This window comes from Balaenoptera borealis, assembly GCF_965194805.1.
Source record: "Balaenoptera borealis genome assembly, chromosome: 1".
In the NCBI taxonomy this organism is placed as follows: domain Eukaryota; kingdom Metazoa; phylum Chordata; class Mammalia; order Artiodactyla; family Balaenopteridae; genus Balaenoptera; species Balaenoptera borealis.
In genome coordinates, this window is record NC_138860.1 from 99,089,609 (window position 1) to 99,104,860 (window position 15,252).

Sequence of the window (15,252 nt, forward strand, 5' to 3'; positions counted from 1 at the left end):
GTGTATTCAAGACAAGCCAATGGGATGAGAGAGGCTTTCCTTTTCATTTCATTTTTAAAATTTTCCTTCTTTTTAGGGTTAATGTTTTATTATATATTTATGTGTAATTGTATATACTGTACACAGAGTGTTTTATCAATACAGAATTTATATAGTTTATAAATAAATAATCATATACTCTAGGCTCCTGATCACATCTATTATGGTTAAGTGTGCATGATCAAGAAAGTTTAGAGACCACTGCATTAGAGCATGGTTGTACAAATGGTATCAATAAGTAGGAATGGACACAAGGAATGGGTACAAGGTACTCAGTAGTCCTAGAATATTTCAATAAGACTGCAAGATGTGAAGAAACCAAGTTTCAGGAGAAACCCTGAAGGCCGTAGACTGCCACTGAGGTAAAAGTGGGTTTTCTGAATTTAATATGCAAATCCTTGTTAAAGGGTTTGAGAAGGTCAATTCTTATTTTTAAAATACTAGCAAAGAAAAACTACTTAGTTCTATATCCTTGTTATGGATCAGAAAAAAAAACAAACCTTATGCTTCAGAAAAAAAAGTCTAAACTCTTTAAACTTTTCATCTATATTAAGCATGTGTGAATGACATAGAATTAGTCAAGCAAAACAGAAAAATCATAGGAATAAATTGTACACAATTAGTTTCCACAGGAAAATAGAAATTAAAGTTTAATAAGTTAAAGGCAAATTGGAATAAATAGAACTATCTGATTATGACTGAAGAATCAATGTCATGACTTTATTGAGCTCCTAATGTGATTTTTATTAGTTCATTTTCTAATTTCCTATAATTGAATATTATTTTCTAAAAGTAAACAGTACTAAAGGCATCAGCCATCTGTTGACTATAAAAGCAAACTATAGTGAGGTTTACATTTTTTTTTTAACATCTTTATTGGAGTATAATTGCTTTACAATGGTGTGTTATTTTCTGTTTTATAATAAAGTGAATCAGCTATACATATACATATATCCCCATATCTCCCCCCTCTTGCGTCTCCCTCCCACCCTCCTTATCCCACCCCTCTAGGTGGTCACAAAGCACCGAGCTGATCTCCCTGTGCTATGAAGCTGCTTCCCACTAGCTATCTATTTTATATCTGGTAGTATATATAAGTCCATGCCACTCTCTCACTTCGTCCCAGATTACCCTTCCCCCTCCCTGTGTCCTCAAGTCCATTCTCTACATCTGTGTCTTTATTCCTGTCCTGCCCCAGGTTCTTCAGAACCATTTTTTTTTTTTTTTTTAAGATTCCATATATATGTGTTAGCATACGGTATTTTTCTCCTTCTGACTTACTTCACTCTGTATGACAGTCACTAGGTCCATCCACCTCACTACAAATAACTCAATTTTGTTTCTTTTTATGGCTGAGTAATATTCCATTGGAGGTTTACATTTTAATCACAAATACATTTCCAAGAATACTGGAGTCTAACACTTTCTAACAGTGGTCATAAACAAATGTTATTTTGTCGAACTTTCATTCAACTAAATTATTTATATTTCTGCTACATAGTTATTTCAAACAGAGTTTTTTTCATAAAGCATGTGTGTACTTTTTAAAAAAAAATTTATTTTGAGTCAGTCAGTGGTATGAATTTGCAGTCTTTAAGGAGAGAATCTTCAAGAGTTTCCTCTCCTCCCTTGACACCAGATACAGCCTTCTTTTGTGAACTCTCCCAGTACTGCAGATAATTCCTGACCCATAGATATGCTCAGACTCACAGATAAATATACAAAGAGTAAAAAAGATTCTACAGAAGGGCACTCAGGGTATAAATAAAATTTAATGAACTTTACCTCCAAAATATCTTTGATAAAAGGTGTCCATCGAGAGAGCTGAAACGTTTCTTCTGCAGACCGATCCTTTCTTAATGGTTTGCCTTGTTGAGACTAAATAGAGGAAAAAATTAAAAATCAGTAATTTTATTTAGTGATATTCTCTTAAGTTTTCTAACAAGATGTTTAATTTACAACAAACACTATGTTGCATTTGACTTAAAACTAAGAGTGGAAAAGCCTACTCAAAAAATCTGAATAGGTGTGGTCACATAACTTCACAGTATTTCGTGCATTAATGATAAAATTTATGATAGTATCAGAAAATATGTTTACTCCAAAGTGCTTATATAAAACTCGATGGGAAAGAGTGAGATTCTATACAGAGTTCTTCAAATTCTGCTATAAATGAATCATAAAAAGAAAAGCATAAATAGCAAATTACAACAGAAGCTGTAAGATATAAATTCACTAGAAAAATGTACTTGTCCAAATTACTCATATATGGAAAAGAAATGAAATTTTTAATATTTTACTTACCAAATCAACGGTAAAATTAAGAAGACTGTCCACATGGATTCCCTCATAAGAAAACATATTTAATGCAAATGACCACACATGCATATGTATAAGTATATACAGAATGTAAAATTTCTTACGGGAGGGACAATGGGAACACCAAGGTAACTCCAGTTACGAATCATGTCACTCTCATTTTCTATCTTTACATTCTGGATCAACCTGTCCAAGTTTTCTTCCGTAGTTCCTTAGATAAGTAAAATATGAGTGCACAGTCAAATAATTGCTACCATAATCATTTCCAGGTTTTAGGTACCTAAGAATAAAGCTTTTTTAAAAAAAGCAAACATTTAAATTATATACCCTTCAGTATGCTCCCAATTTCACATTTTTCCTTTTATTTATCTTAACCAACTTTAGCCACTACTTTTGAATTTTCTAAGATTCTCTTATGATCAAATAGTAAACCACTGATTGTAAAATGATTTTAGAGCTGGGTATTTTAATATATTCAAGAAAATAAACAGTCTGCATTACCATTAATACTGAATATATAAAGTAGGATTGCTCTTATTTTATCATAATTATCATGATTTTTGTTGAGTAGAACTGGAAGGAGTACTCGCATAGCATCTTTGACTTTCTGTCCTTCTGCGTCAGTTCCAAGTGCCAGGTCCTTAACGAAAATGAAAAAAAAAAAGTCAGTAGTCTATGATCCAAATTCATTTTTCAGTTTAAAAAAATCTATTACTAAAACTTGCCAAATTTTAACGGAACACTGATGCCTTTTCACAGGAAAATGTATCACTTGTAAACTAATACTGTACAAAATGTAAAAAGTCAAAAAATAATTCAGAGAAGAAAATCATTAATCTAAACCTTTGCTAATATGGTAGACATGAGCCGCATGTGGCTACTGAGCACTTGAAATGTGTCTAGTCTGAATTAAGATGTGCTCTAAGTTAAAACACCAGATTTTGAGGACTTGTTTGTGAAAAAAAGAATGTAAAATATTTCAATAATTGTTTTATATTGATTACATGTTGAAATAATATTTTGGAGGTACTGGGTTAAATCAAATATATTAAAGTTAACCACACTCATTTCTTTTTACCTTTTTAATGTGACTACTAGAATATTTAAAATTATACATGACTGGCATTCTATTTCTATTAGACAGCACTGATCTAAATAGCTTTGGCATTATAGAGGAGGCTTTAATTAAACGTGCCTACACAGTACTCTGCAGGATGCTGCCTTAAATGCTGCACCCACTGAAAAAGGCCTGCCAACAGTGCTACCCTGAATTAATGCTCCAAACACTTAAATCATCCCATTCAACCAAAAATGCATAATCATGGATTAGGAGGGACTGCTTACTATGACACTGTGTAGCTACTTGTTAGCGTTGGTAAGGAATGATGTATTAAACCAAGTGGGTGAGTCTCCTTCTAAAAGAGGTTCTGTGATTTAGTGCACTGTATTGAACAAAAAGTTAGATTTTACCTGACAAAGTTAATTCTGGAAATCTATCCTGAACATAGGTATTTCTGATTCTGCACATACCTGTTCAGTTTTGCAGAGCTTTTCTATATTAGACTTGAACTTATTCATGCAATCTTCTGCTAAGTTAAGATGAACAACTTGCTGAAAAACAGAAGAAATCAATCATTTAAAGCATTTTCATTTCTTTCTGTGTAACTGATAATATTAAACTTTTGAGATGGGCCTGAAGGAAAGTATGGGCTTAGGTGGGAAGGAGGTACCATGTAAATCAAGGGAAACATCTCGAGAAAGGAAAAAAGTGAAAATTACCATGATCTACAGGGGATAATCAACAGACCACAAAAAAACAGAATGGAAGGGTTGAATTTGTGTTGGGCTTATGAGTAGTGAAAAATAAGGTGAGAAAAAAAAAGTGAAATCCTTAAAGTCAAGCAGAAAAAGTGTGAATTTATGTTATTGATTCTTGATTAGGGAGCAATATAATAAAAAATATGTAAATATTATTCTGATAATTACTTGTAAGAAGGACTGGAACAGCAAAAACCAAAACTTTACCTGCCCACACAGCTTTAATTGCTCTTAAATCTACCGATATATAACTATTAATTCAGACATCCCTGGTGGCGCAGTGGTTAAGAATCCACCTGCCAATGCAGGGGGACACGGGTTTGAGCCCTGGTCCAGGAGGATCCCACATGCCGTGGAGCAACTAAGCCCGTGCGCCACAACTACTGAAGCCAGCGTGCCTAGAGCCCACGTTCCGCAACAAGAGAAGCCACCACAGTGAGAAGTCCGCACACCACAATGAAGAGTAGCCCCTGCTCACCACAACTAGAGAAAGCCGGTGTGCAGCAATGAAGACCCAATGCAACCAAAAATAAATAAATAAATAAATAAAATTAAAAAAATAACTATTAATTCAATGAACCAAGTATAACAACAACCACTTGTCAATCCAATGTTGAATTTTCTTATTAAGTTGATAAATATTAAACTTTTTCTGTTTGGCTATTCAAGACAAAGATATAAAAAAATTTAAGCTGGATCTGAATAAATCAAGAGTATATATAGAGAGAACTCTATTGGGGAGCTTAGATATTTGGCGTATTTCTCAGACCTAGAGTAAGGTTTTAGCGGACAACTAACACCAAGTATTCCATGACACCCACTGCTAAACCTGACTACAGAACTGGATGGACTAATAAACTAAAAATGATAACACATCTTATATATGATACTGCTTACCTTAGTAATCTGTTTACGGAAATGGGGCATCTTTTTCATCAGTTGGGCAAGAGCACTAAGTGATGTCTAGGAAAAATAAAACATTTTTTAAAACAAACTTATGATTCAGTTATTTTTATATAACAACTTCAAAATCCTGTAGTCTTAAATATTTATTAATTTACTAAATATCTGGCAATTTTAAAAAGAAAACAAATTCAAGAGGTTTCCAGTTGCAGCCATGATAAAGTAACTGATATAAAAAATTATTCTCCCTCCATAAACAAAAACAAAATTGGACAAAATAAAAAAGACAACAGCTTTCAGGCAAAGGATTTTTCAAAAATAGCTCAAAGCTAGGTTACTTGAGCAAAGGAAAGCATAGGCGGTGATCCCTGCACTCATCTTGGCTCTTCCCTGAAACATTTTCCAAAACACAGTGAAAGGAAGTAGAGTTTAAGTAGAAAGCAAGTCTCTCTGGGCAGAGGAAAAAGAGATCAGAGTTTGGGGCTACTGAGGTAGGGTTTGGGGTCCAGGGTTAATAGAGAAAAGAGCCAGTCACAACATAACTCAAAGACATGTCAAAGGGTTGCCTTAGCATCCCTGGCCAAATACTAAGCTGCACATGTACAGGGCATAACTCTTAAAGGCCTAGCAGAGAACAACTGCAGAGATTTCAGAGGAGTCTTAATGCAAGACAATACTGGCATTCTCTGACCCAGACAAAGTAGACAGTTCTAAGTGAACATCCCAGACATTTAGTCCTGGAAGGACTGTATCTTCAGACTAAATGCAAAAGTGAAATACACTCAACATAACAAAAGCCTGACATGAAGTCTCAACAGAATCAAGGTTATTCACTAGCAAATTAACTGCCTGCCAGAACAGAACTCAATACTCTTTGTAGAGAGAACATCATCAAGAGCCTTTGCAACATAGCATTCACAATGTCTAACATACAGTAATATATTACTGGACATGTAAAACAGGAAAAAGTGATCGATACTCAAGTGATGAAACAGTCAATAAAAGTAGACCCAAGATAATCCAGACGCTGGAGTTAGCAGACAAGGACTTTAAAATATCATACTTACGTTAAAGAAAACAGGCGAAAAGATGAACTAAATGGATGAAAAGATGGAGTATTTCAATAGAGAATTATAGACTTTATTAAAAAAAAATTCAATGGATGTCCTAGAATTAAATGCAACTTTGAAATTAAAAACACAATGAATGACTCATACATCATTGGTGAGACTGTAAAATGGTACAGCAAATTAGGAGAACAGTTTGCAAGTTTCCTAGAAAATTAAATATACATTTACTATATGACCCAGCAATCCTACTCTTATTTATCCAACTGAATGAAAACATCTGTTCACACAAAACCTGAATGTTCACAGTGGCTTTATTCATAATTGTCAACAACTTGGAAAAAACCTAAATGTTCTGCAACTTGTGAACAGATAAAACGTAGTATATCCATACAGTGGAATGCTACTCATCAATAAAAAGTGTTGAAGCTCCTGTTACATGTCACATGGATGAATGTCAAGTGCATTGTATTAAATGAAAAAGCCATATTGTATTATTCTATTTAGCTGTCATTCTGGAAAAGGCAAAACTATAGGAACAGAAAATAGATAAGTGGTTCTGAGGGGATCAGAGTTGAATGGAGAGGTTGCCTACAAAGTGGCACAAGGCAATTGGGGGGGAGGTGTTGATGGAATTGTTCTATATCTTGGTTGTGGTTATATGAGAGTATACATTTGTCAAAACGCATGGAATTTTATACTATAAAGGGGGAACTTTACTTTCTAATGCAGTTTAAAAAACAATATGTTGAATGGGTTTAACTGCAGACTGGATACAACAGACAAAAGCAGGGGACTCAAAGTCAGGTTAATACAAAATATTTAATTAAAGCACAGAGGAGGAAAAAAGTGGGAAAATAAGGAACGGAATAGAAGAGATGTAGAATATGGTCCAAAAATCTAAAACACAAGTGAATGGAATTCTAGAAGGAGAGGAAAGACAGACTAGGACAAAATCAAGAAGTAAGGAAATAAGGGCCAAGAATTTTACAAATATGAAGAAAGTTACAAACCCAGTGATTCAAGAAGCTCAATAAACCCAAGGAGGATAAATACCAACAATAACACATCACAGTAAGGCATATTATGGTCACATTGCTAAAACTAAAAGATAAAGACAAAAATCTTTAAAAAGACACTTTATCTTCAGGAAATTAACAGTAACATGACAGCTGACTTCTTTAACAGAAATGATGGTAGCCAAAAGGTGACATATTGAAATCTTTAAATTGCTGAAAGGAAAAGAAGAACTGCCAACCTTGAATTCTAAATACAGCAAGTGTCTCTGTAAAACACAGATATTCTTAGATAAAAACAAAACTTGAGAGAAATCATCCAGCCCAGATGGAAACACTGAAGAGCAATAAGGAATAAATAACAACAATTTCAAATTTACGTGGATAATATAAAAGTCTATTGAGAATTTAAAACAAAAATAACATCCTGACTTTATAACACATGGTAAAGTAAAATATATGACAACAATAGCACAAAAGAGGAAGGGAGGTAAATGGAGTTAAACTATTATAAGGTTCTTGAATTCTTTAGGACATGGCAAAAGTATACTTTAAGGTACACTGTGATAATATAAGGATACATTTTGTAATACCCAACATGATGACTACAAGAAGGATACCAAAAGGTAAAACAAAAGTTTATTTTGGAGACAAAATGGAATAGTTTAAAGAAAAAAAAAAAGGACGATATATAAAGAAGGCAGAAAAGGAAAAGGATAAAATAAATAGAAAACAAATAAGATGGTAACAAATTCAACTATATCAATAATTACATGAAATACAGATGGACTTAAACATTCTAATTACAAGATAAGGATCGTCAGATTGAATAAACAAACAAACCTCAACTATCAATACAAACTCTTTTTAAGAAGCACACTTTAAACATAAAGGCACAAATTGGTGAAAATAAAGGATGAGAAAAGATATGCCATGTAAACACTAGCTAAAATAAAGCAGGTATGGCTATATTAAAATCAGACAAAGTAGAGTTTAAGTCAAGAAATATTGCAAATGAAAAACAAAATGACATTTTGTATTGATAAAAGATAAATTCAACAGAAAGATAACTATCTTAAATTTATAAAGACTATAATTAACATGGCTTCATCAGTTGATACAGCTTTGAAAGTTGACAAGATTCTAAAAAAAATAGACTAATTCACAGCCATAAGCGATACCATTCTCAGTAACTGATATAAAAAGCAGATAAAAAATGAGTAAAGAAATAGAATATTTGAATAACATGATGAACCAACTTGATTTAATTGACACACATAGAATTTGTATTCTTTTCAAGTACACATTGGGTACTTAACCACAATAGGTCGTATGATAGGTCACAAGTCAAGTCTGAACAAATTTCAAAGGACTGAAATCATACACGGCACATTCTCTGACCACTATATAGTTAAATTACAATTCAATAACAGAAAGACAAGTAGAAAATTCCCAAACTCTTTGAAATTAAAAAACATATTCCTATATAACACATGAGTCAAAGAAGACATCACAATGACAGTTAGAAAATATTTTGAGCTGAATCGAAATAAAAATAGGTTATTCCAAAACTTGGGGAATGCAGCTATAACAATGTTAAGAAGGAAATAAATAAATATATATAGTAAGAGAAAAAAGGTTGAAAATCAATGCTGTAAACATCCAACTCAAGAAGTTAGAAAAACAAGCCAAAGAAAGCTGAAGGTAGGAAATAAAAATGAGTAGAAATCAATTCAACATAAAACTAACATACAGTAGAGAAATCAGCAAAGCCAAAAGTTGGTTCTTTGAAATACTAATTATATATATAGGGCATATTAATAGTATATAGGCTAAAACACAAATTAACAATATTAGGATTAAATAAATAGAACACAGCTACAGGTTCTACAGACACTGAAAAGATAATAAGAGGATATCTGAAAATGAAGATGTAATAGACAAATCCCTTAAAAATGAACATCCCAAAACTGATATAAAAAAGATTAAAAATCTGAATAGTTCTGTAACTATTAAAGAATTTGTACGTAAAGACTTCCCCATAAAAATGGAAAACTCCATGCCCAGACTGCTTCAGTTGTGAAGTCTTCCAAGCAATGATGAGACAAGTAATAACAATCTTACACAAATACTTCCAGAGAATATGAGAGGGAAAACATTACAACTCATTTAAAGACCAATATAATTTTGCTGCCAAAACCTGACAAGATTATCTCACTCACACACACACACACACACACACACACACACACACACACACACACACACAAGAATTATTACAGGGAAATACTATTGTTCATAAACCTAGAAGTAAACATTCTAAGCAAAATATTAGCAAATAGAATCCAGTGATATAGGAAAAGGATAAAGTATCATGACTAAGTGGAGCTAATTCCAAGAATGCATGATTGGTTTAATGTTAGAGAATCAATGAATGTAACTTATCACATTAACAGAATAAAAGAGGGAAAAAAATTTCAATAGGTGCTGATAAAGCATTTGATGAAATCCAACACCTACTGCTGATTTAAAAAACAAAACCAAAAAAAAAACCTGTTGGCAAATATGGAATAGAAGGGAGCTTCTTAATCTGACAAAGGATGTAACTAAAATAACCTAGAACTACCATAATACTCAATGATGAAATATCAAACACGTTTCCCCTTAGGTTGGGAATGAGACAAGGATATCCTGTCACCAGTTCTATTCTACATTATACAGCTAGGAGGTATTAACTACTAAGAAAACTAGTTTAAAAGGTATACGGATTCGAAAGGATCAGGCTAAATTTTCTACATTCACAGAAACTATTGTGCAACTTTCTGAAATGATAGAAATGTCCTATATCTTGATTTAGGTGGTAGTTCCACAGGTATGTGTGTGTATGAATACATATATATGTATGTAAAAAGTTATTCACTATACACTTAAGATTTGTGCACTTTACTTAGGTAAATTATACTTCAATATAAAAAACCTAACAAGAATGCATTAATGCAATTGGCTAAATGGCCTTTTAAAAATAAATTTTAATGGAGCAAACCAGAGAAAATGTTGCTAACTGTTGAGGCTAGGTAATGGGTACATGAAAGTTTATTTTCTCTACTTTTGTGTATGTTAGAAATTTCCCAAAATGGAAAGTTAAATAGATAAAAAATTTTATACAAAATTTAAAATTCACCTTCATCATTATCTTGAAAGTTAAATAACACTCTTACCTTTCCTTCCGTTGCTTTCTTTGTTGATGAAATTTCTTTCATAAGTTTGGGAATTTCCCTGTCAAATTGTGAGAGAATTCTTTAAATTTCTAAGGTGTAATTCTTTACAAAAGTATTTTAAGATTACAAAATGTACTATCATGTATTTAGTATTTTAAAAATGTAGAATAAAAATTAAAATGAGTTCACATACTCTAATACAACTGCAATATGCCGATGTCGAATTCTGACCCAGAGGTCATCATCTTCTTCAAGGATTGCCTCCTTTTCTTTCCCGTCTGTTTTATACCTACAAGTAGAGAGAAGTATGAACTTCTGGATTATTTTCCCACCCAAAAAGCGAAAGAAACATTTTTGTAAACAATACTTTTAAGATACAGCTCAAGAAACTGAAGAGTACATCCACTATTTTGGGGGATAATGAATACATGCTCAAAACTTAAGGCATATTGTTATCCATACAATAAAGATCAAAGTGCTATGTCTACCAAGACCTTTTTACTTCCAACATTAGGTTTAGCTGTCATTATTATAGAGTTTTATCTCAGCAAAGTGGTATCTTCGAAACAAAAATTCAACGTTCCACAATCAACTTTAAGAACAAGAGTGAATACACTAACAATTTGTATTCTAGTTGCTCAAAACACTACTTTGACGTTCTAATAACCATCAACTCAACTATCAAACATCCATTAAGAAAAGAAATGTCACCCCCTAGTGTAGCCTATTAAGTACTGAAGGTGTTTCAGAGTTGGTACAAAATTCACAAACATATATCATCTGTTTCTATATTCTTCCCTAACCCTATAACCACATCTCCTTTAAAGAATGGGAAAGGAAATGAGAGAAAAACTAGTGTAGCCATTAAAAACCTTGATTGCTTTAATGAGTTCTACTGAACTGAGAGGCAATTCAAGAGGTTCATGAAATTACTCAAAATGGGCTTCCTGACTGCTTCCCCAAATGTAATTCCTCACTTCTCTTTTTATGCAAATAGCCAGCCTCCTTCCATTTGTGGCGCTGGAAAATTCAATCATCCTTGGGACTGTCAACGTCCTGAGCCAAGATCAGAATGGACAGCATTGAGCTTTCCTAGCACTGGATAGCAGACAATAAATGGAGATTTCTGCTGTATAAATATAATCATTTCTACAATCCCCCAAATTTCAGGCCCCGTCTATAAAACCATCTACCTATTTGGTCTTAATTACAGATGTCCAAAGGCAGAACGACTGTGCTTAATTACAAGACTGCACTAAGGACAGAGGCCTTTTTGTCATTTAAAATGCCACTTTGTACTTCTTTAACCTTTGATTTATAAACAAAGATTAAGGTAGCAGGCCTGACAATACTGAAAGATGATGACAATCCTAAGAGTACATTTGAAGAGGTGACCAAGATGAAGAACACAGTCTGGATACTTAGAAGTTTCTGCTCTGCATTATTTCCATTAAAAATTGGGATGGAGCACAATCCACAAGGAGTTCATGCTTCCATCTAGTCTTATCCCTGGACTTTTTGATTCATTCAAAAAATCTCTGACTTCTTTGTTTTTGTTTTTAAATAAGTCTCTCCATTACTCTTAAAAAATTAAACCTTGCTTTGCTTGCCAGCAAACCTAGGGAGATAAATTAAAAAAAAAAGTGCTAGGTCAGAAATGTTGGAAACTTATGTCAACAGTCTGGAACCAAATTCTTAAGTGCCATCAGTTTAAGTCGTTTCTAAATCTCTTGAGCAATGTAGGTTTAGAGACCTAAAGGATAAGAGAGGTAAACAACATGCTTTCTGAAAATTCTGAATAAACTGCTTAAAACTACTTTTATATTAGAATAACTACTTTTATATTAGAAAAACTAATTTTATATTAGAATTACTACTTTAATATTAGAAAAACTACTTTTATATTAGAAAAATGTTGATCTACGTCATCTAACATTAATACAAATAACAAAGAAAAACTCAGAAGCCAGGATTTGACCAGAATGCAAATAAAAATACAATAGAAAATACAAAATTAGTTTAACAATATTTGGTTTAAGGAAAAATATTAAGTATTATAATTGGCACAAATTTTTGGATCTTTTTAATCTATTAAAATTACTAAATTAATTTAAACATAAAATTTCAGAAAACTAATTTTCTTTTTCATTACTATGCTCAAAGCAGTAAATCTTAGCTGAAAAATGCCAATTTGGATTTAGAAATTATGATATCAAATAACATGTTATATATATATGTATATATATGTGTGTGTATATATATATATACACACACTCATAAATGATACACAAAGGTACAATAAAATGGTTCCTTAACAGAAAAGTGATTTCATTTTTTATTTAGCTACTTGATATTACTTTTAAAGTTAATATGCTTATATCAGAGTTAAGTCAATAATAGGTGCCAAATTGGTAAACCTGTATCTATTCTCAGTAACCATCCTAATTAGGTTCCTAGTCTTCTAATCTTTTTAAATACACTATGTTGACAAGACGCACATATAGATAACTTTTGGATGTGTGATTCAGAATAATCACAGCCTAACCAATTTGAATATGGTTTCCACTTCAATAAATATAGTAGTGGGCCTGGTATTTACTGAAAAGTACAAATTCCAGCTGTTTAAAATCTATTTTTGTTGTAGACACAGTTAAGGAAGCAAATACACTGAAAAAGCTTCAAAGCAGTTAAATTACCCATTAACTAACAAGGTCAAGACATTTTTAATAGATTATGATTATAGGGGTAAGAGAAGGATAAAGTCTCTGAAGAAAAAAGGTTACAGGGGCTTTAGATTTCTGGTGCCTGCACGAATCATTAAATGCTAATATCCTATCCTGTTTGTATATGTCCTATATATTCCCTTCAAGTTATACTTGCTTGTATGTATCATTCTCAATCGGCAGTAGATCATATGCCATTGCCTGAAAGGTCAGTTCATGCAGGACAGTGGACACAGGATCAAAGCCACGATCAATTATTATGAGCTGGGAATGAGTTTTACCCTGGAATAACAAAATAAAATTATCTTAAGAAACTTCAATTTCTTTGTGTGAACACATTTTTAGTATCTTAGAAAACAAAAGCAGACTTTTCCTAAGTTCTGCCCCATTCCTAAGAATGTGAAGCTATATTAAAACAGAAAAATCTGAGTGGTATAACAGGGAAGAAAATAAGACTACAAAACCAAAAGCTTTCATAATTAGAGTAAGAGGCTATACTCAATAATACAATATTGTGAAAATTCCTTTAAAAAAAGTAACATTTGGCCTGCACTAAATCTATTTCCTTAGGAATTCAGCTCCATAAACACTAAAACTGATATAAATTATGAATAGTAGTTATTACTTGAGCTCTTTATGCTACACACTGCGCTAAGCAAGAAATATCCATATTATTTAATTCTTATAGCAACCCTGTGAGACAGGGATTATTAACTCCATTTGACAATGGGGGCATTAAGGCTTAAAATTAAGTAACTTGCCCAAATCACATAGCTAGCTAGTGTGTGGTAGAAGGGAGATTCAAACCCAGGTCAGCTTCACTCCATGGCCTGTACTCTTAGCCATTACACATTTTAAAAGATTACATTGATGCCAGCTAAGATGGTAAATTACAATGAAAGCTTTGCTATCATTAACTCACAAACAGCACTAATCATTAAACAGTGAATAATAGTGCTGGGAAAAATCATTGTTAATATCAGTATCTTCCATACTTCATTTTAAAAAGTAATAAATTCTTTGGATTATTATTTGGAGCAGTAAGAGACAACCACAACTACGACAAACATTTCTTATTTATTTACTTACAGCAGACAAAGGTAAACTACATAGAATAGATCTTTAAAATTTTTTTTAGTTAACCATTCACTCATTTAAATAAACCTTGAGACAGTATGGTATAGTGATTAAGAGCACAGCCTCTGGAATCAGGTAGATCTGGGTCTGAATCCAGCCTTGACCACTTTCTTTCTTTTTTTTTTTTTATTTTTTTTATTTTTTGGCCACGCCACACAGCTTATGGGATTTTAGTTCCCTGACCAGGGATCGAACCTGGGCCCTCGGCAGTGAGAGCGTGGAGTCCTAACCACTGAACCGCCAGGGAATTCCCAGCCTTGACCACTTTCTTGTTGTACAACTTTGGAAAAATTGCTTAACTTGTTAATATCTCAGTATTCTCATTAAAAAACAAACAAAAAATATATATATTTAATCAGAACCTCTGCCCTATAAGATTACTGTAAAGATTAAATGTAATAATACCATGAACACTTAGCACAGTGCCTGGCACTTAGTAAGCCCTCAATACATGCAAGTTATGAGTCTTCAGAAATATGAATAGGAAAAAGACTGTGCAATATAAGTGCTATATCAGGGCTTGGGGTTATGAAAGTATGTGAGAGGAAGAATCGCTTGACCTGAAGAGTGAGGAAAGACTTCAAAAACGAGGTGACAGGGCTTCCCTGGTGGCGCAGTGGTTGAGAGTCTGCCTGCCAATGCAGGGGATGCGGGTTCGAGCCCTGGTCTGGGAGGATCCCACATGCCGCGGAGCAACTCGGCCCATGAGCCACAATTACTGAGCCTGCGTGTCTGGAGCCTGTGCTTGGCAATGAGAGGCCCGCGCACCGCGATGAAGAGTCCCGCGCACCGCGATGAAGAGTGGCCCCTGCACCGCTATGAAGAGTGGCCCCCGCTTGCCACAACTAGAGAAAGCCCTCGCACAGAAACGAAGACCCAACACAGCCATACATACATACATACATACATTAAAAAAAAAAAAAAAGAATGTAAGCAGACAAGAATAGCATTAAAAAAAAAAAAAAAAAACGAGGTGACACTCTCTCAGGTCCTTGAATGAAGAAAAGGTATC

At 33.3% G+C, this 15,252-nt stretch overlaps 1 protein-coding gene across 3 annotated transcripts in view; it reads right to left on the minus strand.

The window, feature by feature from the left end:
* STXBP3 (syntaxin binding protein 3) overlaps positions 1-15,252 on the minus strand; it is a 53,338-nt gene that overhangs the window by 10,387 nt on the left and 27,699 nt on the right. For 2 of the 3 annotated variants that reach the window (XR_014242444.1, XM_082384649.1), the window contains exons 9-17: positions 13,261-13,385; positions 10,574-10,669; positions 10,381-10,438; positions 6,147-6,173; positions 5,074-5,139; positions 3,889-3,969; positions 2,860-2,998; positions 2,463-2,569; positions 1,825-1,917 (exon numbers count right to left, since the gene is read on the minus strand). Coding sequence is in view for 2 of the 3 variants with exons in the window: in XM_082384649.1 (XP_082240775.1) it covers positions 1,825-1,917; positions 2,463-2,569; positions 2,860-2,998; positions 3,889-3,969; positions 5,074-5,139; positions 6,147-6,173; positions 10,381-10,438; positions 10,574-10,669; positions 13,261-13,385 (792 nt within the window). In the remaining variant the exon portion in view is untranslated. The remainder of the gene's footprint in view (positions 1-1,824; positions 1,918-2,462; positions 2,570-2,859; positions 2,999-3,888; positions 3,970-5,073; positions 5,140-6,146; positions 6,174-10,380; positions 10,439-10,573; positions 10,670-13,260; positions 13,386-15,252) is intronic. The other variant, XM_082384650.1, reaches the window with a different exon arrangement.